General features: G+C 36.7%; 4 protein-coding genes across 5 annotated transcripts; 2 read left to right on the top strand and 2 right to left on the bottom strand.

The window, feature by feature from the left end:
• Window positions 1-8,856: 8,856 nt before the first annotated feature.
• Window positions 8,857-13,672, bottom strand: LOC18022548 (peroxidase 62; the record flags this gene model as incomplete). The annotated part of the gene is given in 8 exon segments (XM_024158639.1): window positions 8,857-9,006; window positions 9,009-9,134; window positions 9,137-9,319; window positions 9,452-9,584; window positions 9,971-9,975; window positions 12,235-12,305; window positions 12,308-12,378; window positions 13,656-13,672. Coding segments are annotated over 8 exon segments (756 nt in total), but the record flags the coding sequence as incomplete, so codon positions are not given.
• A 1,318-nt stretch (window positions 13,673-14,990) lies between these two features.
• LOC18022547 lies at window positions 14,991-17,624 on the top strand. The gene is given in 9 exon segments (XM_024158859.1): window positions 14,991-15,289; window positions 15,507-16,109; window positions 16,185-16,372; window positions 16,494-16,647; window positions 16,649-16,691; window positions 16,694-16,732; window positions 16,820-17,019; window positions 17,113-17,238; window positions 17,321-17,624. Coding segments are annotated over 9 exon segments (1,608 nt in total). The 5' UTR covers window positions 14,991-15,133; the 3' UTR covers window positions 17,420-17,624.
• Window positions 17,618-18,832, bottom strand: LOC18022546. Its single transcript, XM_006405552.2, has 3 exons — window positions 18,731-18,832; window positions 18,070-18,450; window positions 17,618-17,932 (listed from the first exon to the last, which is right to left on the bottom strand). The coding sequence occupies exons 2-3, from the start codon at window positions 18,424-18,426 to the stop codon at window positions 17,906-17,908; spliced, it is 384 nt and encodes a 127-aa protein (XP_006405615.1). The 5' UTR covers window positions 18,427-18,450; window positions 18,731-18,832; the 3' UTR covers window positions 17,618-17,905.
• A 187-nt stretch (window positions 18,833-19,019) lies between these two features.
• Window positions 19,020-21,327, top strand: LOC18022544 (FBD-associated F-box protein At5g38590). 2 transcript variants are annotated; one of them, XM_006405550.2, is made up of 4 exons: window positions 19,020-19,135; window positions 19,611-20,543; window positions 20,624-20,767; window positions 20,849-21,327. In XM_006405550.2, the coding sequence occupies exons 2-4, from the start codon at window positions 19,665-19,667 to the stop codon at window positions 21,236-21,238; spliced, it is 1,413 nt and encodes a 470-aa protein (XP_006405613.2). In that variant the 5' UTR covers window positions 19,020-19,135; window positions 19,611-19,664; the 3' UTR covers window positions 21,239-21,327. The 2 variants fall into 2 exon arrangements, with proteins under 2 accessions (XP_006405613.2, XP_024014558.1); XM_024158790.1 differs by having other exon boundaries at window positions 19,042-19,135; window positions 19,614-20,543.
• Window positions 21,328-21,772: the final 445 nt, after the last annotated feature.

Genomic DNA, 21,772 nt, shown 5'->3' with positions numbered 1-21,772 from the left:
TCAAAGGCACCAGTCCCGTTTTTATCTTCTGCTTTTTACTTCTTCATGGTCATTTTTGTCCTATCCAAAATTTTTTTTCTTTCTAATTTTTGTTTGTCCTTTACGCATCTTTACTTTCTTCTTTTTTTATTTTCTTTTTCATCATCGGGTTTTCATCTTCTTATACTTTATTTTCTTCATCTACCATTTTTGTTCTTCTTTTTCTTTCAGTTTTCTTCTTCAACTTTGAGTTCTTCATCTCCTTATCATTTTTCCTTTTCACTATTTTGTGTTACCCATCTTGATCTTATCGTTCATGGTCTAGGACTTTTTGTTCATTTTTTCCTATTTTTTTACGTTTTCGTCAACTCTATGTTCTTCTATATGTTTCAGTTTATCTTTTTCTCTTCTTTTTCTACTTCGTTTTTCCCTTTTTCCTTTTTTCTGTTTTCTTTTTTGGTTTTTTCCTTTGCGTCCTGCTAGAGTATTTGGCATCTCTTACATTATTCCAAAAATAAACAGAATTCAGAAAGTCATCTTTAAAACAAGCAAAAAAAACAAAAGACTTAAAACCTGTTCATTAGACAATGAAGATGATTTATGATATGTTGACATGGTTTTAATCACGTTAAGTAAGGAAGAATAACTGACAACACAAAACAACAACATATAATCGAGGAACACTACTACTGGTACTGAAAAAACGGAAAAACAATAGAAAAAAATGAAAAATTGATTTATAAAAAATAAAGACGGTAAACAATACAACAAAAAGCCGACCAATGTAGAAACCAAACCACAATTGAGCTTAAGATACATTTAAAAAAGTAATATATTTATATATAGCTCTCAACTTAAGCTAGGATTTCCCACATCACATGTACATTTTTTTTTCAGATAATCTCGCTCAACAGATAATCTAGTCCGATTAAGGAATAAAGGGGAATTAAAAAGATTTTATTAACGAATAAAGGAGAATTAGTTACCTAGATAGAATGAGAGACCTTATAGCGAAAAATATACTTTGCATATATTATATATGATATGATTCTAAATGTTTTTTTGATTAAATTCAAATTTTTAAATTTTCGTTATTTTCTATTTTAAATATTTTTTGATTAATTTTGATTTTTAACAGTTTGTTTTATTAATTTACGATTTTAATATTTTTATTTAATTATGATTTTTAATATTTTTATTTAATTACGATTTCTAATATTTTTTAATTAATTTAATTTTTTTAATAATTTTGTTATTAAAACTAATTTACAAATATAAGAAGGAGTAAAGAGTAATTAGCCACCCTAAAATTGAATGAGAGAGCTTTAACTCAAAATTTTACCTTGCTTATAATATATATGATAAAGAAGATTATACACAGTAATACTTGATAAATTAATAATTATTATAAAATAATAAATATTGCTGGTCCCAAATCGGTTCAATATAAAAATCCATCAAATTCGATAAATAATAAAATAATTATTTTTAAAAAAATTCCTATGTAAATATATGATCCTAACAAAAACATAAATTTATAATTATATAAATTTATGCAAATATATATAAATATAATTTTCTAAAATATGACTAATATATTTGCTTTTACTTAAAGTTAAAATGTAACTGGATCTCATCTCTCTAATTATAATAGCAGTAGTTTTTACAGTTGTTTTACGATATGCATTCAAAATTATGATTTTTGATGTGATAGTTAATTTTGTTTATCTGTAAATGCTTCTAAATGTATTGTAGTGTTAGCTTCAATTTTACAATCAATAATAAGGATACGAACCATAATTTTTTTTATAAATTTTAAACTTATGAACATTTATTTTTTATATAGACAATCAAATATGTTATTAAAACTATTCTATTGCAATAACTATGATTGTTAATCATAATTTGTATTGCAATCCAACTCAATTCAAAAAATAATTTAAAAAATTTATAGGCAAAAAATTAATTTTTACGATAAATTAATAAAATATGGTTCCAACATTATTAATCTATAGAGATTTTACTATATTATCATAATATCATTTTGTGAGTTCTTTCAAAATGTTCTCTAAGAGTCTGGACTGAGAAAAGAAACATACTAGCAAGGCAATCACGTACAAGACAACAAATCAAAAGCTTGTGGGGCTATGAAATGAATAAACGCTAATTAATGATCATCAGCTGCATAGCAGGTTAGCTAGAAAATAAGGATTACGAAGATCTAGTCCCTCCAATTCCTCAAGCACTCTTTTGACATTTTGATCTGCTCAAAAATTTAATTTTTACAGCTACTCTGTAAAAGCACATATATGCAATTGAAGTATGTAGATGTCGAATCAAAAATACTAGAAATTTGCTCAATAAAATATTTAGGCTTAAATTTTTTTTTTTGGGTCGAACTGTGAATTTCATTAATCATTCAATGTGATATAATAAAGCTCTGAGAGCATCTTTCGCAAGAGTGTCAGCCTCGACATTATCAGTACAAGGGACAAAGATGAAAGAAATCAGAGAAAAGGATAACGCAAGGAGGCGTATATCGTTAACAATGGCGTGAATCTCTGTGTGCGTGTCCTGCGAGTTAAGGAGATTCATTAAAGTTTGAGAATCCGAACGAACCTGCAGACTCGCATAACCGGCATCAACAACAGAGATCAGCGCTTCGCGGAGAGCTCATGCTTCCGCTGCAAGCGCGGACGTGACTAAGCGACGCGAGGCAGAGTGCTGTAGTGGCCAGTCCTCCTCCAGGGGGCGAAAGGTGAACCCCAAACCGCAGTGACCTGAGTCTGCGTGCCAAGCTGCATCCACATTGCAGATGACGCTTAGTGTGGGAGGAGGAGAGGTCACTACCTGGGGTGACTGAGGTTTGCGAAGGGAACTCTGTGCTTCTTGCCACGCCCTCGCATCACAAATAGCTTTGGTGATGATTTCGTACGCAGAGTAGGTCGTGTCCGAGAAAATACGGTGATTCCTAGGAGTCCATAGATTCCAGCAGATCCAAGCGGGAAGAGAGGTGGTCGAGACTTCTATCGGGGGGAGGCTTACCATCGAAAGGATGTGAGCTAGGAAGTCTAAGCATAAAACCGTATTTAGGTGAGATTGCGTTCGAAGTGGAGCTAGGTTCCAGACTTTCCTGGCTAATTGGCAGTCTCTCAAGACATGGGTGATCGTCTCAGGATTCCCACAGATCTTACAAGCAAAGTCCACTTGAATACCCCGACGCACTAATTCAACTCCTACAGGAAAGGCCTCCACAACTGCTCTCCATAGGAATTGTTTCACTTTAGGTACTGTTTGGAGCTTCCAGATGTTCTTTTGCCAGTTGAAATTTCTCTGTCTTTCTGGGATGGTCTCGGAGACCGATAAACCATATCCAGATCGAACAGAATACTTCCCATTTTTCTGGGGAAGCCATACCAGTCTATCTGAAGGGCGGGAAGAGCTCAGTGGAAGTCGTCGGATATGCTGCTCATAGCCGGGAAGGACTGTCCGAATCATTTGTCAATTCCAAGTCAGGTGGACGGCATCGATGAGATCCACAACTCGGAGGTTAATGAGTGCAAGAGGTGGGGGGCCAAACGGTCGAAGCGGAATTTCCGTGCTAAGCCAGGGGTCAGTCCAAATATTGATGGATTCACCATTACCAACTGACCAAATATTTAGGCTTAAATTATGCTAAGTAAAAACAATGGAATTATTATGAGTGTTATTAAAACAGTAGTAAAATCAATGAGAAGAAATAGGCTTAGGGTATTTCTCATGAAATCAGAGAATGCAGATAAATTAATCAGTTAAATTCAGTTTAAGCGCGGTTTTTGAACTCAAATCACTAAATTATAATTAACTAATTTTTGTTGTGAGAATTAACTAAGTCTAAATCTCAGAATCCCAAATTTTATTGCAAATCCTAAAGACTAAACAAGCTTTAAGTGCAGGTTTGATTTATTCACAAAACAACTAAACCAAATTTCTTTGCGGATAGTTATGTTGCTCACCATAGGTTCTATCAGATTATCAATCATACTTTCGTATCAAATCAATTAACCTAAGATCTAAGTCCAGGTGATCGGTCCATAATTAGCTTTAAGAACAATCTATGGTGAAGAACTAACCAGATTATGAATCCTAACAAATTAGTTAATCTAGCATTCAAAGAGATCTTTTATGAGAAACTCTAAACATAAAAAACAATCTACTCAGACATGAAGATTGAAACAATAAAGATGATTGAATATATTGTAGAAAAGAATAGATAGATTAAAAAAAGGGGTTCGAAATCTTCTCTCAAACGAACAGAATCTCAGACTTGTCTCTCCCAAAAAGCTCTCAAAGTATTGAAGAATAAAAATCAAGGTGAGCCAAAACAGGTGGCTGAGAAACCTAATATAAAGCTAAAATATTGCATTTTCTTTTTCAAAAAATCGGTGTTGACCGACACCAATATTGGTTTCGATCAACACCAAGGTAAATAAATAATCTTTCACGATAATGATCTTTGCTTGGCTCCAGAATGCTCCAAAATATCTAATTATGCTCCAAACGCACCTAAACCTGTTTAAGACTCAAAAATACTCGAAAAAGACTAGAAAAACTCTATAAAGAAAACCTATATCATGGTCAAAAATCATAAAAACCATGATTTATCACATTTCCATCAAAGAAAATGAATATAAGAGGAGCTAGGCATAGTTATAAGAGGACATTACGAACAAAAGTACATAAAGTCCATAGAAATGCATGTGTAGTGAAAACGAGAGGTGAGTTGTGTAACCAGATTGTCTATCGAGGTATTATCAAATGCAGATCTTTCTTATAGGCTGGTCTAACTAGTGTTTTTCTCGGGGTTTTACTTTCCAATGGTTCTTGATATGTAGACACAGACCAGCAAGAAGTGATCGTTAAGACTTAAGAGGTAACTTAGATAGTTAGATCCAAGAATTTTGACCAAGAAGTTTAATAGAAGAGGAAATCATGCTCAGCTCTTGTTTTTGATTTTTGAACCCTTACCGAAAAGACCAGTTTGGTAATTATGAGGCTGGTCTAAATTTTTTTTTTTTTTTTCAGTTTGGTAATCATGAGGTTTGTTCTAATTATTTTTTCCCTTTTTTGTTGGCAACAAGGCTAGTCTTAGGTTAAGATTGTTAACCATGAAAAGAGAAGCTCGAGGAATACACAATACAATCTAGGACCAGCATGCTTGGACCATGCATCATCTTCTGCTGAGTAGGCGTTGGCTTTTTGCACCGGCAACACCTTCCATGCTTCACAAGCTGATTTGGGGGAGCCACTTTCTTTGCAGATCGTGAGTACACCGGAAGAGAGGGCAACTTGCAACTTGGAGCTTAGAAAGACTTCTGCTTGTAGCTCATCTCGATCACACCTGGCTTCTGAGGCATGGAGTTCAAGCACACCTGGCTTCCGAGGAATGGAGTTCAAACACACCTGGCTTATGGGGAATGGAGTTCAAACACACCTGGCTTCTGAGGCATGGAGTTCAAGCACAAATTGTTTTTAAATGTACCCCTTTGAATGAAGCCTCTAGGTGGGCTGTAGAAATATAGAAATATGATGTTGGCACATAGATTGTTTTGTAAATACTAAAACTTCCATTATAATGTAATGCAATTACACATATATATATAGAGAGATACAAACATATCTTCTTCTCGCACCTGAAAAGTCTTTTTGTCTTTCTATATTTACAACTCTCCCTTTTTCTTTCTCTATCTAGAGCGCTTGCACATTGACACCATTGAATTGGGTTAAATCGAGTTAAATCGGGTTGAATCTGATCTATCATAAATAGATAATGTGTATCTCCAATTACCCAGACAAAATATGAGGAAACATAAAGTGTTTTTAACCTGATGTACTCCTTTGAATCAAGCCTCCAAGTGGGTTGTAGAAATATGACGTTGGATTCAGATCTCCAATTACCGAGACAAAATTTTTAATTTTTCTTGCTCTTTTTAAGATTTTTATATGGCCAAAGATATACAGAAAAACCGAACATGAGATTTAAAAGGTCGAAAGCAAGACAATATAAATTGTTCTGTGTACAAGATTTGAACATGGCCTTTTGATATACTTTTGACTCAGCACCTCCAATTACTTTTGACTCATATACCTGAGTTTAATATTACTTTTGACTCATATAGCTGAGTTTAATATACCTGATAGCTATTTTACTCCTTGCCTCATCATTAATGGTTGTTTTTCACTAACATATTCTTCTCCTTTTTCTAAAAGAACAAAATTTAGTGGAATATATTAAGCTTATTTTCCAGTTTTTGCTGGGGTTGAACATAAAACCGAAAAGTTCAATTTCATCTAAATGGTTGATTTTCGAAGAATTCAATGGAATAATCAATTCAATTCAGTTTTTTCTCTAATATGTCATTTGCACCCAAAAAGTTGTTCTAGCAGAATTACTATGTGTTACAACAACAACAAACCTAATGTAAAAATAATCCTAAAAAGAAATTAAACAGAAATTGGCAAAAATAATTAAAAATCCTTAAACGACATAAAGCCTTATACGATTCTTATAGTCTCCTAATCACCGTCACTGAAGGCCATATCATGTACAACAAGAACCATGAATCTTTGTTGCACCATGATCTTGTCGTTCCAAGATCGTAGTTTCAACTTTAGTATTGTTCTTTCTTCTGCTTGAGGTTATCTTACAAACACTTTCTCCTCAACTTCTCCATCTATGCCTCTTTAGTGTCAATTTCTTAAACGTGGGCTTCAGTTGTAAGCAAATCGAATAACAATACATCTTTGTGTCATGTTCATCATATTTTTGTTGACATTTTTGTAACTATCTATCATTGATGGTCAAAATTTCTATTTCTGCCAACTTTGCATGTCTAATGTATTGTTCCTTTTTTAGAATATGATTAAACTAGTTTTACATTGGCATCTGCGTTTACTTTCCAGATATAGTACTATAATCATCATTTATATAATTTAAGTAAAAATGTATACTCAAACGTTAAAAGAAAAAACGGTCGCCGAACTTAATCATATTGATTTTTTCAGATAGAGCTAATGGAATTTTACTAATTCGACCAAATTAAACCAAAAGAAATCAAATACATATACCTTTAATGTAACATCCCGACTTTTGGTTAACCAAATATCGGATGTTACCAGTTCCTAATTCCGGTTTTATTAAATTAAACCATCTCTATTTCCTTTTCTTTTTATTTCCTTTTTATTTGGGTCTTTCCTAATTTCTTTCTAAGAGCCATTAAGTCCAACCCATCTATTAAACCTCCATATAAATACCTAATTAAATCCCTAAAACCCTAATTAAGCTCCTAATCCACCCTAACCACCTTTTTCTTCCCTCTTTCTCTCCTCTCTGCGCCGAGCTGCTCTCTTCCTCTCTCCCTCTGCGTTTTCTTCTTCTTCCTTCTATCTCTTGGCCGTGTCTCTCTCTCTCCTTGCCGCGGCCGCTGCCATCCTCCAAGCCTCTCTCTCCGCCGAAGCTCCCTTGCCCAGCCGTGATGTCTGCGTCGCCTCCTTCTCCTTTGGGTGAGATGGGAGCTGATTCTGATGGATCTCCTCTTAGATCTCCTTCTCCTCTCCCTACTCCTCCAGTTTCTCAGCCTTCTAAGCCAAGGTGAGGGCTCTGTGGCTTCATCCTCTCTTACATATGCATGATTGTCTTTTAAGTGGTCTTTTCTTAGATCAGGCTTAGATCTGCTTGTTAGGGCTGTTAGCATTGTTAGGACCTGGATCTATGTTGTCTGTTTGTTGATGATTGCTGGTTGCTGGTGGAATGAGATAATTAACCTGAATATGGATCTTAACTTATTTGGATTTTAAAATATTGATTGTGTGATGTTGACCTGATTAATGTTCCTTTTTGTTACAATTGGTATCACCAAAAGTGCATCTTAATAATGGAAGGACCTTTAAGAAATGGATGATTCTTTGAAATGGATGATTGTGCATAGTAGATCTCTGATAGGACCCTGGCTCCTGGAGGCGGGAGTCAGTGTTGTTTGTTGGCTATCGCTGTCGTGTGAGGCACGGCTAGAGCCATTGCTGGAGTGGATTAGCGATCCACTGTTTATTGAGCCGTCTAAAGGGACCGCTGGGTACAACTTTCTGGTGAGACCGCTATGAGCAGCCGTCTGAGTGACCGTTAGTGTCATAGCCTGTCTTGGTGATTGCTGTGGACCAGTCTGTGTGACTGGCAGAGTAGACCTGACTAATGGGTATGGTAATAGGCCAGCCATTGGATGGGATTACTCTGGTTGCCTTTCCGGGTGAGGCATGGGGGCCCTACGTGGCAGTCCACTGTAACTGGCAAAGGCCAGGGACCCGCTGCTTGTGTAGTTGCTTGTAGGGTTACCCTTGAATGCTGTGTGATTGATTGTTAGGAATGAACTGTTTATATATAAGTAAATATATTTATAAATGTGTTGCTTGGGCTTGCTTTAGGATTAGATCTCTTAAAACCAATTTTGCTAGTTTGATGATGTTGTGGGCCTCCTTAAGGTCCATCTTCACTGAGTAATCCCAATTACTCACCCCTCCTCTCCTCTTGTCTTTCAGGTTTAGTAGAGAGATCAGCCTAAATCTGTGTTGTTGATTGTTACCTGGGCGTTTTCCTGGCGATCCTGTGTGCTCACCAAATCGGACATCCTATCGAACGCGGTTCGATAGCCGATCTAACATACCCAGTTCCCCGCTCTCTTAGGAGCCTGGGATAGGGATGTTACATTTAACTTAGTAGAATTTCCAGCAACCCACTTTTGGGTTCTTTTCAACTGATTCAAACGATACTAAAATTAGAAACACACTCTAAACAAATCAAACACTCGAAGCAACTTAATTAGCCATTAAATTTAACCTATCAGTTTATTCAATAGCTGAACAAACCCTACGAATTTCACCATTTGCCCCTGTTTTCACACCAATATTACTCATTTTAACCATCGACTTCGCAAACTGAGCATTGAAGTTGCCTCTAGAAGCCATAAACTCTTGCACGATAGATCTAGTCATCTAGTCGTTGGATTAGTCCAAAGAATCTGATCGGATTGAAGAATGCCTCTGCCACGGCTGAGATTGTTAAAGAAGGAAGTGTCAAAATTAAGTATTGCCATTCCAGCGTCAAGATCCATGCGCCTAGATGCGTATCACCGTTTTGGGGACAAAGTCTTTGAAGTTGTGGTAGGAATGTTTGGTCCATGGTTGGATCTGCTGTGTTTCCGGTAGTATTAAATATTCTTTTCGTAAAGAAGCCACACACAGGCACAGCTGTTCCAATCGTGTGTCCTCCTATTAAATTTACATATATCCATATAATATTGTTAATATTCTGATCCACGTAAAACGTTTGTTGTTTCCATCTAAACTAATCAATTAGCTCTATTATAATTTGAAAATAGTTTGTAAAATCCATAATCTTTAGTTTTGTGAAATTACTGACCGACGAGAGCGACAAGATCGCGAAAGCAGCGAATTTCCTTTGTTGAACGGCGACAGAGTCACTTGGAGAGGGAAGATTATCAACGCTCATTGAAAAGGAAACTCGTCAATCTCTACGTCCTGTTGGGACTTGCCAGCTTTGTCCTTTCGTACGTCTACATGCATGCACCCATGCAAAGCTAAGTAAAATGTTTTTTTTTTTTTTGGTTAAATGTTAAATTTTATACCAAATTTTTTCAAATTTTTTACAGAATACAGAGGTACGACAAAGAAAGCAGAAAACTAAAATCTACGACAAACGAAAACCGACATTGAAGCAACAAAAACACAAAGAAAGGTAAAGAACCGGTAAGTGAAACAAAAAAGATAAAACCGAAGCAAAACAAGACGAGAAAGCAGCAATCACGTGCTAAAGCACGGACCATCCCGTATTTGCTGCAGCTCAAAGAGCTGGAGTTCACATCATAGTTGCCACGAGCATCAATCCGAGGCATCCTCCAACCGCCGGAAGGAGACGCCTACAGCTTCTCCGAGAACTAACGCAATCTCCGGAATGCATAACGGACTAAAATACAACTGGTGACAAGGAAGTCTGAGCGGTAATCGGAGAGGTCACTTCCGAAAATCATTCCCGTAGAAACCGAAATCTCCATAAGGACCAACCTCCACAGTTGCAACCTAACCGAACAACAAACCGGCACCTCTACAATACACGTCTCGAGACGCTCCACCATCTACACCGAACTACTAAGTCGGAGCCATCACGAACCAAGACGAAGACCAATCTGCGAAGCTGCTGAAAAAATGCCGAGAACAAGCACACACACCTACCGCAAAACCTGAGCCACAACGGTGAAAAGACGGCACCGGCCGGAGCTTCTCCGACGAACCGAGAGAAACTGCCGCTGAGCCACCCGCCTAGAGCCACCGCCAAGAAACACAGCAGGTGGAGCCGCGCACGCCGGGAAAACGAGAGCCACCACTCCGAGGCCAGCCACAAGCAAAACATCTCCTGAGATACCGAACCAGAGATTGAACCCGTCCTCGAGGTCCAAACCACCGCCGCCGTAGCCGAGGAGACCAGAGCTTACATCGCCACCACACCTCCACCTTGGGAACACCACTATATGCAAAACAAGGCAGAGTGGAACTTTAAACAGGGAGAGACGAGCATCACCACCGAGGAAAGTCAGAGAGCACGTCACCGGCGACGAGGACTCTCAAAGAAAAGCCGATGGAGACCGCCGGAGGAAAACGCCGGTGAGCACCAAAGAGAAGAAAACCGCCAGCAAAGAAAGAGGCGAACAGAGGAGAGACACATGACCACGAGGAGATAGCCTTCCACCACCACAACCCCAGCAACGCCGCTGAGGCTCTGCCGCCGTCGATCCAGAAACACACGCTGGAGATGGAGAACTTCACTTTAACACCACAACCGAGCCAACGGCCAAGCACAACAACAAGTCAACCAAATGAAAGAGGAGGTCAACGTGGTCCCTCCTCCGGCGACGGTGAGCCACCACGCGCGCCGGAGAGGAAGATCGAAGATGTTTTTTTTGTTGTCGGCAAGGAAAATAAAAGTAGATCTGGGAATCGCCTCTCAAAGGCTTTTTTTCGCTACGTAAAATGTTAATCGTAATGTTTGATTAAAATCTCTTTCGATGTATTTCGAAGGCCATATTTATGGTTTAACGTACATGTAGTGTATCTTTTTTCATAGGAATCAACAATTTTTAGGTTAATTTTCAGTTTATAATTCTAAACATAAACGGTAAACAAAAAAACACACTGTTTGCATTTAGGCGTATATGCAGTGCCGGATTAATCAATTTAAATGCTCTGGTCTAAAATTTAAATGCTATAATCTAAAATTTTAAATATAATTTTTTTAAAATTTTTTTTTTCAAAATAACAAATAATACAAAAACAAAAAAAAGAAAAAATCATAAAATATTTCAACTCCATAAATAGTTTATAAAAATACAAAAAAACACAATAAAACTAATATTTTATTATTAAATATGGTCATTTTTGTATTTTTTCCCTACAAAATCGTTTATTAAACTCTCATAATCGAGTTTTTCAACATAGCTGTCTCAATAGATAACAAAGTTAGTTCATTTAATCGTTCTTGGTAGATCGCAAATAATTTTTATCAGCTTTAACTTCGAAAAACTTCTTTCAGCAGTAGCAACCGATACTAGAACTGTCAACAATATGCGATATGAAACTTCTGTGTTTTCCATTTGTTTCAAAAAATCAAGCACTTCAATAAGTTTCCCAACTTCATTTGGTATTAATTCTCGGAGAATTTCTAATTCCATAAACAGATCATCACCAACTATATCTGCATAACATTCATTAAAGAAACCTTCAAGTCTACAAATTCTATTTTCTTTCTAAAATATAATTTGTTGCCCTTCTAACCAATATTTTTTTAGAGAAAAGTTCATAAACATTACAAAAAAATTTACAAATATTATTGTCTTATAAAAAATCTTTTAAATTTGTTTATATATATATACATATATATATATATAATTTCTGTACAAAAAAAAAATTAACCAAAATATGCTCCCGTAAATTGGATGGTCTAATCCGTCGCCTACTTCGTCTATGCTCTGGGCTGGTCCTGCGTATATGTTGTGAAATAATTTTTGAGAAGAAAATAATTTTTTTTTATTTCTAGTTCGTATCTAAACCCAAACGCAAAAAAAAAATGGCGTTTAAAACCTTCAAGACATGTAGTTCTTTAGTTCTCTTTTGTATAATATATATTTGTATAAGTATACTTACGAGGAGGACAGAATCACGAGCCGCTAAGGTTAAAATATCGGCACAGGAGACAAAAGGACTTGCCGCCTCAAGCTGCGTCTGGCATCGTCAATGACCTCAAAACGATGGAGGTTAAAGTTTGCACCAGCGGTTCTTTCAGTGTTAGGTCCCGATTCACCACCTCAGTTTTATCTATGTGATTATCTCTCTGTTTGTTTTCTTAATATAAGTTGGTGCTTTTTTTGTGGTTAATATATAATTACATCACTTGACGAGTGTTCACATTTCATGTCCTATTTCTATGTATCTTTCATCGTTCGTTCTTCTAAACAAAAATTCTCCTCTGAGATGTATACTTTAGTATGAATCTTGTTTTTGCAGATGATTAACTACAAAGATGTAAAAGGATCTGATTTTACCTCGAAATCTTGGAATAAGTGTTCACGTGATATGTTTTCTATGCAAGCATGTTACTAAAAGGATCTACCTGATCACCTGATGTTTTTTTATGGTAAGGTTTTCTTCTGAGCATCCTATACTGCCTCTCATTCGTAAAATTTTGTGGTTCCATATAGGATGCTCAGAAAGCATGCTTTCTCTACTCTCAGATGCAAACTTGAAGCTCATAAGAAAAATTCCTTCAAATATGCATTACAACATTTAATCTCTAGCTACTCTAATCTGTAAAATTGCAAACTAATCAAAATGTATACATGATCCAATCTCATTTGTTGGTTTCGACCTGAATATTTGTAAGCGGTGAAGTGTGAACATATTGGCTCTCTCCATGACTCCATCTTGGTTTTCCTTTACTGAAGAAAACAAGGACAAAGAATCTAAACAACTTTGGCAAAAGGAAAAAGGGTAAGCAACAAAAAATAATAATAATGAAATCAACAGCCTAAAACCACTCCTCAAAGTCTAAAAGATTGTGGAATCTTCATCATTAATTACACATATGTATACAAACACCAAAAATACACACGCTTTCAATACATAGACAACTAAAGGATACAATTATTCTTTACCATGATCCGATGATCACAGAAATCTCACAAGTTCAAAAAAAGGGTCCAATCAAAAAGCATTACAAGTTTGAGTTAACAACTAAATAACAAAATATTAGGAACCAAGCTTTTTTAAAGAAAATAACTAAGTAATGGTTTTTGCACTTGAGATCGATCGTATGCGGTTTCTTTTTAAATGCAACTTTATGGAGGATTCATGTTGCATCCCTATACACAAACCTCAAGCTTATGGCAATTGTGCGAGATGATCGTTTGAAGTAATTGTTGTAATACTCAACGATATCTTCCATCTTTATCTCGCTTAGTTCATAAGCTACTCCCAAGTAGAAATCTTGAACGTAGCTTCCCTCAACCATCTGCCCCCATACAAATTTTTCGCTTTTATGTTATCATTTCATAAGTTTATTTCCATGCAATCAGTTCATCAACAAAGATCCTATGCAACCAAGAATGATGATTTATAGCTACATTTGTCGGCAAAGTATAACAATTGACTAAAGTTTAATATTCAAAAATTGTGCACAATGTATTTTGTTTTTTACTTGTTTTTAATCCTTTTAAATCTCAGACCCCAAAAAGCTTCATGGTTACATATTGTCTAGCGCCTTCTGCTAATAAAGAAAAATAAAAGACAAAAAGATGATAATCAAGAATGGAGAGATGAGAATCAAATTAATTGGAGTAACGAGGATAACATGCGTTTTGATAAAAGTGATGGCGGAGACAGAGGCGTTATTGTGAATGTGAAGGGGAACATCAACGTAAATAGAATTGATGAGTATCATATGCGTGGTGGTGAAGGTAAAGGTGAACATGAATATGAATAGTACTAGAGTCACCAAGTTTTTCAGATTGATACCTAAACACAATGTCAGCTGACATGATCACAACGAAAATTATAACAAGTTTTCAATGTACACGCAACTCAATCTATATTCAAGTTTTAACAGATGATCGTAGGTGCAATTTTATACAGAAAAAGACAAAAAAACTACTCCATCTATTCCAGAATAGATGATGTTTTAGAAATTTCACTCTTATTAAAAAACAATAAATATGTGTTATTTTTAGTTATTTTTTTGTCTTTTCACTTTCCAAAATTTTTTTCACATACTTATTAAATGATCTATAATAATTATGAATGAACTTTAGCTCCATCATTTGATACTATCAGTTTGTCTATATATGAAAATTTATTACTTCAAATAATTAAATAAATTATGCTGTTAAATAATTCTCGTAAAATATAATAGCACTAAATATTTCCAAAACATCATCTATTTTGGAACAAAGAAAAATTTTAAAATATTAAGTATTTTGGAACAAAAGAGAGTATTATGGTATGTGCAATGGAGAAACGTCGAGAAATAAAAAAAAAAAAAATTTATAATATAAAATTTTTTTTTGCCACATGTCTGCTTAAGAGAGAAAAGAAAAAAATAACCTATAACATGTTAACACATGTCATAAGAGACGTCTTTTATGTATGTTTCCTTATGTCTGTTAATTAGAAGACGTTTTTTCCTTTTAGCTATTTTTTATATTTAATTTTATTTAAAAAATTAAAAAATCAGGTAGAGACCCTGTTGCACATGCTCTTATAAGTAGAACACATACGGGTCAACATTCAGGTTAATGGGCCGGATCTATTTTCTTAAGTACTGCGTTTATATAATGTCTACTCTGCGGTTTTGATTTATCACTAACCGGAACCGGATCAATCCAGGGTTGACTCAAAAGGCACTACGTGGCGAACCGTGAAAGATATAGAGAACTGTTCAAAATCCTTTTATAGATCATAAAGCAATCATGGACACAATCTCTATGATTATTCCCTCTGAAACAGAGCTCTGAATCTTTGTGTGGTTTTTTCATCTTCTCCAAATCATCTTCTTCTCACTATGGGTGCTTCTTCTTCGACGGATAACAAAGAGTTATCGGAGAAGCGAGAAATCGAAAGCCTTGCTGCTTCAACCGGAGCTCTTCCTTTGCTTCAACGATCCTTCTCCAAGCTCGCCGATTCTCAGACCAACACAGTTTCTTTTCAATCCTTCAAGGTATTACTCGATTTTCCGATTAGGGTTTCATATCTGGGTTTGCAATTTCAGCAATTTTAGAATCTATTTCACAAACCGTCAAAATTCGTTGAATTTGATTGTGAAGTTTTAACTTAGGGTTTCTAAAATTGAGTTCGATCGTAGCGAATCGTATCACTTATCGTCCATTTGAGATCTCTGCTTGAGTTTCATCAATTTTTGTTATTTCTTATTCTAGCAAAGTTTCTGCGTGAGCTACAATACAACTACTTCTGAAGGAAGCCAGGAAGTCCCAGATTCATTTCCGAGATTGTTGGAGCATTTAGGACCATCTTTAGTAGATTTGTTCTTCGTGCCTGAGAAAGAAGGATTGAGCTGGGTCGAGTTCGCTAGAGGATATGTCAAATGTTGCGGAAGAATGTCGGCTTCGATGTCTTTCAACACTTTGTTGAGATTGTTTCATGCCACAGCTAAAAACGCAGGACTTTCTCCAAAGCTTGAGTTTGAATCCGATGAATCTGATTGCAAGATCAACGGGTCGATTTCGACATTGGAGCTGCTTATGTTTCTATGGGTGTGTTGGACAATGTCGTGGGATGGTCGAACCGATAACTCTGACGAGTTGTTTCTTCCCGATATAAGTCATTTGATTCTATCAGCAATTGTGTCTTGCACTGAATCTGGAAACAGTTTGGATGTTTGGGATTCTGATGTGTTCGAATCAGAGCTTGAACTTCCGGTCGGGAAGTTCCTTACGTGGGCCTTGTCGACGATTCCAAACCTCACTGAGTGTCTTAATCACTTTTGTAATTCGAGACTTCAACACTCTTTGAATGTAGAGGTACTCTCTCTTCTTGCTGCTTTGCTTTAAACCGAAAAGTTGTGTATGAAGTTTCATAGAATGATGGGATTTCAGGATGGATCTGGACCTTCAAAGTCAGCTGGTGGAGATGATTCTGCGTCCAAGACATGCGAAAACACACTTCTGACATGTGGAAGGGCATGGGCGATTTCCTTGACATGCAAAAATACAATAAGCGAGAAGATCTTGAGCTCATGCTTTCCCTGCACTGGTGATGAACCGAATGAAAATCTCCTTTACCGGTATCCCACTGCCTTAATTTATGAGCAACTTGTTTTGGCTTATTTTTCATGTGTACATCTGTTTGGTTCTTGAAGATTCTGTCTCTTTAGTGTGCTTAAGTTATGTTCGTCTCTCTTTCAGCTCATACTATCATGGGAAAGGAATGAATCGATTGTGGTCCAACGTTCAAGGTTATCATGCTCCAATACTAATGATTGTTTCCGCAAGCTGTGGAGTTGATCATGAGGGTAGTTCAAGCGAGAGGAAGTGGGTCATTGGTGCAATCTTGCAGCAAGGGTTTTGAGAACAGAGACACGTTTTACGGAAGCTCTGGGAACTTGTCTCCATTAGTCCTGTCTTTCACGCATTCTCTTCTTCTGGTACTGCAGAAAATGGAAACTTTCTTCTGCACACTCAGTTTTGCATTATAGTCAAGTCTTTTATTATGTTCTTTTGTTCATCTTCAGGCAAGGAGAAAAACTTTGCATATAGCCATCTGCATCCATCTGGAGGAGTCTACGATGCAAACCCCAAGCCTGTTGGGATTGGATTCGGAGGAACACAAGGAAACGAGAGAATTTTCATTGACGAAGACTTTGCTAAAATCACAATTCGTCATCATGCTTGTGATAAAACTTACCAGCCTGGCTCTCTTTTCCCAAACCAGGTAAAAACCGAAGATTCCACAAAACGCCTATATGTGTCAAATGTTGTCCTCTTGGATCTTCATGAAATCTCTTGTTGTACATTATCGCTTCAGGGTTATTTAACAGTAGAGGCTTCAGTGTTAGAAGTCGAAGTATGGGCATTAGGTGGAAAAGCAGCCAAGGAAGTTCAAGAAACATACAAGAAAAGAGAAGAGCTTTTCACTGGCCAACGTCGAAAGGTAAAAACCAAATATGAGAGATGTTTTGTAATATGCAAATGCACAAAGTTTTCCAAATTTGACACCTCTTTTTAATCTTCAGATCGACTTGAAGACGTTTACGAATTGGGAAGATTCACCTGAGAAAATGATGATGGACATGATGGGTAATCCCAATGCTCCTAGAAAGGAAGAGAGGTAATGAACAAAGGACAAAGACTTGTTTGTTACATTACACATACGTTTTTAATAGAGATTTTGTCTGTAAAATATATACAATTGAAGAAAACTCATTTCCTGTTTATGAGCTCGTGAATTCAATGTGTGAGTATTGGTGTCCAAAACTCGAACCAAAGCTTCTACTTTTGTCTTCTCTATCAATAAAGTTCAACAAGTTTGGTTTGACATAAATTTTATACTGTTGTTGCCCCAACTCAAGGCAGAGAGTTGCTTTGACATAACGAAAAATTGCATTTTTATTCCACACAAGGTATTAGCCCTAGAGTCTGATCCAAAGTTCATCCATTTCCGACTCTTATAAAGAAGGAAACAATACAAATCTATCTGTCCGAACCAGAAACCCTAAGCTTGAGACACATACCACTGAGTACAAATCTTACATTCCCAAAGCTAAGACTTGTCAATTGAACAAGTGTTACACCAACAGATATCAATGAAGCAAGCAGCATTACTTCTTGTCTTCTGCTTTTCTCGGCTGCAAAAAAAACAACAAAACCGCACAAAGGTCAAAACTTTGGAAATTATACTGATGTTTTGGACATGGATTTGTTCAAAGTTTTCACTTTTCTATTAGATTCAGTGAGGAAATGAAATTTGTGCAATGAGATAGACCTTGACACCAGGAGCCTGTTGGTGAATCTCTTCTTCAGGAATGATCACAGGCCATTGCTCTTTGGCTTCACGGAACATTTGCTCTGTCTCGAGATACTGACCTTTATCGAGAATCATCTTCCTTATCGACTGAGCCGAGGTCGCTGCCGCGTCGAAAGCTTCCTCGACGCCATTAACGAACGTGACTGTGATCTGCGGTGGCTGATCGTCTGTTCGACGTTTCACCATAACCTGACAGTTCGGATTCGACTCTTTGGCTTTCCTCGCGTTGCATTGAGCTAAGAATTCAACACAAGACGCGAGTCTTGGATCCAATGTGTTGAACTCGATTCTTACTTTTGATAGAAACTTCAACATCCTCTCTTCTAAATCAATTTCAACCTAAAATCAGCCATTAACCAAAGAGGAAGAAAATATCAGACGATCTCGAAAAACAAATCCCTAATTCGGATCACATTTCGTGAAGCTAAACTTCAGATTCACAAGAAATATGGATATCATAAGATGATTCTACCAAAATCTGAGCCATTACCCCAAATGATTCGTGAACTAATTAACCTAATAAGATTCTGACTACATAGAAAATGAGACATCAGATGAAATTTGATCGAAATTAAGGTTTCGAATTGGTAAGAGTAAAAAGGGAAATCAATGAAATTACCGGTCGGCGGAAGCTCTCCGGTTTGGATCGTCCGGCGAGAATAACTATAGGGAAAGTTGCAGAAGAAGAGACGTAGGTGAAGAAGACTGAAGAAAGGGTTTCTGCTGTATTAAATGACGATATTACCCTTACTCTTTTATTTCCTTTGGTTCGATTCGATTGGTCCGGTTTTTGGTTCCGTTTTTTGGCGGAGCTCACTGGGTTTATTATAATCGAAACCAAATACAAATTGACCGGTTTGGTTTAACTAGTCTAAATCCTAGATCTTCTTCTTCTTCCTCACTCGACACTCGACTTCTCTCTTCCTCTCGTGTATCAGTGTTTGATATCTCACAAGAAGCTTGAAAAGTTCAACCTACGATTGGCGATTACATTCCTTTCAGAAGTCTCCAGAGCATAATCGAGGTAACAATGAATATGGCTTATCGTATAGATTCTCTAGGAAATGAGATTAGAGAAAAAGAAACAATGGATTCCGCAATTTTGATATCTTGAGATTCAGTAATCCAATTAAAATCGAATCCGAAACCGTTTGATAGGTAGCGACGATGATAACGATTCTCCTTCGTCTGTGGTTTCGATTTCTTTCTTCTTCGTTTTCTCGGTTCAAGTTTTATTTTGGATTTTGCCCTTTCTCGATTCATAAATCAAATATTCGATCACATTTATTCAGAAAATTGAATTGGATATAATAGTGTCAACAAATGCTTTCGCATTTCTTGTGGGAACTCCGATTTATCTTCTGATTCCGGTTTCCGATCTTTTCTTCTAGGGTTTTGCTCTGTTCCTGTATGTTGCTGTCTCGTCACTAATTCATTTGCTTGGCTTTAGAGAAAATCCTTTTGAGTGTTAGGTGTTGAGGTCTTTTTCAATTTTTCAGCAGGGAGGACCAAGAATCCAAGTTTCTTTTTGTATCTTGACGAATCTGTACGATATGGCCAGACTCAGTGATTTGCCTGATGACTTGCTGGTGAAGATATTATCGTATCTTCCAACCAAAGTTGCTGTATCCACTAGCGTCTTGTCTAAACGATGGCAGTTTCTTTGGATGTGGTTGCCTAATCTTGAGTACAGTAATAGCAATGACTACAGTAGTAGAGATTATCCAGAGTCTGCAACACTTCGTGAAATTTTTGACAGAATGAGATCTACAACACTTCGGGAATTTGTTGACAAGAATCTGCCATTACATAGAGCTCCGGTCATAGAAAGCTTGCGTCTCGACCTCAGATATCGTAGTATTAAACCTGCAGTTCTTAAACGGTGGGTTGAGATTTCGGTTTCTCGCAATGTACGTGAGCTGGAAGTTTCTTATGATTCGAAGAGCAAAAACATATTCCCGGGCAGCTTCTACACCTGCGCATCGCTCGTGATCCTGAAACTCGGTTTCGTAAATCTCATGGATGTTCCCTCAACGGGTTCTCTTTGCTCTCTGAAAACCTTGAAGCTTCAATATCTTGAATACGCTAATCAAGGATCTCTTCAACGACTTCTATCTATATGTCCTGTTCTTGAAGAATTATCTGTGCATTTTAGTGGTGAAGGGGAGTGTGTGAAAGAGTTCACTATCATCGTCCCGTCTTTGCGGAGTTTATCACTCTTAATACCTAATTGCGGGAATATAGGTGGGTATGTGATAGATGCTCCTTCTTTGACGTATTTCAAACTTGAGGATCGGTATGCTAAGGAACACTACGCTAAGATTACGAATGTGCCAAATTTGAGGGAAGCATATGTTGATGTAGTATCCTTTAATGTCAAGGGTCTTATTAGATCAATCACATCAGTCAAGCGTCTTACTATATGTTCACAGGTAATCAGTTTTGCAGCAGCAAGTCTTCAATCTCATTTGTGGAATCCTCTGTTTAATCATTTTCTTAATATCGTTGGCAGGATGATGTGTCTGGTGATGGTTTTGTTTTCAAACATCTTGAACATCTGAAGCTATGTGCGTGCAAAAAGGATTCGTCAACTCTCCTTGGCCAATTGCTCAAAAATTCTCCCAACTTACGAGTACTAGACATCTCTCACATGGAAGTAAGTTTGTCGGATAAATTTGTGTTTTAGTTGGTTTAATGCGTAGTATGGTCTTTATCTGTTTCTTCTTCTTGGTCTCAGTCTCATGACGATGATTGGAGAAATGAAATGGTGTGCTGGAATCAACCGAGTTCTGTTCCTGAATGCCTGTTGTCGAGTCTACAAATTCTCAACTGGTCACGGTACTTTGGGAGACCGCAAGATAGAGACATTGCGGTTTACATCTTGAAGAACGCTTGTCGCTTGAAGACGGCAACAATCTTGGCTGATACAAGGAAGTTTCATGTGTCAAACCTTAAGATGATCAAGGAGTTGACACTTTCTTCCCGAGCTTCAAGCACATGCGAGCTCGTATTTGTTGAGGATAATATAGAAGCTGAACCTGAAGCTGAAGCTGAGGCTGAATCTGAAGCTGAATCTGAATCTTTCTGGGAACGAAAATTGATAGACTTGTACAATAGATTTTTGTAAGGAAATGACAATTGTTAGGCTTGTTCGTAAGCAAAAGTTTGAAGATGTTGGACTCAAACGTAAATTCGTTACGCTTCTAACTGAGTTGATTATGATTGGTTTTGCTTAATTACTTATTAGAAATCAAACTAAGATTTTGTTCAATAAAAGAAATCAAACTAAGACACATGATAATAATATTGGTTCTAAAATTTTCTGAACCTTTGGACTGATATAAAATAGGGAAAACAGCTTATTCATGTCTTAACCGTGTGAAATGGTACTGATTAGTGTATGTACAATTTTGCTGTGCTCAAACATACCAGAACTTCTGAAAATCGAATATTTATACCTAAACTTTTTTTTAGGCCAAAACATATATTGATTTATTTTTTGTTTGTCAACTAGGTGTTTAGTCCACACCATGTGTGGAGGTATAGGGGTTTCAATGTTATAAACCAAAAACTGAAAAGAATGAAAAAACTATTTAAACATATATAATAAAATAAAACAAATCCAAAAGGTAAATATCATCCAAAATAAAGATAAAAATAT

The sequence above is a fragment of the Eutrema salsugineum genome, unplaced genomic scaffold (genome assembly GCF_000478725.1).
Source record: "Eutrema salsugineum unplaced genomic scaffold, Eutsalg1_0 scaffold_14, whole genome shotgun sequence".
Taxonomy (NCBI): domain Eukaryota; kingdom Viridiplantae; phylum Streptophyta; class Magnoliopsida; order Brassicales; family Brassicaceae; genus Eutrema; species Eutrema salsugineum.
Note: the sequence above shows the minus strand (reverse complement) of the source record. Positions and strands in the feature narration are given on the sequence as shown.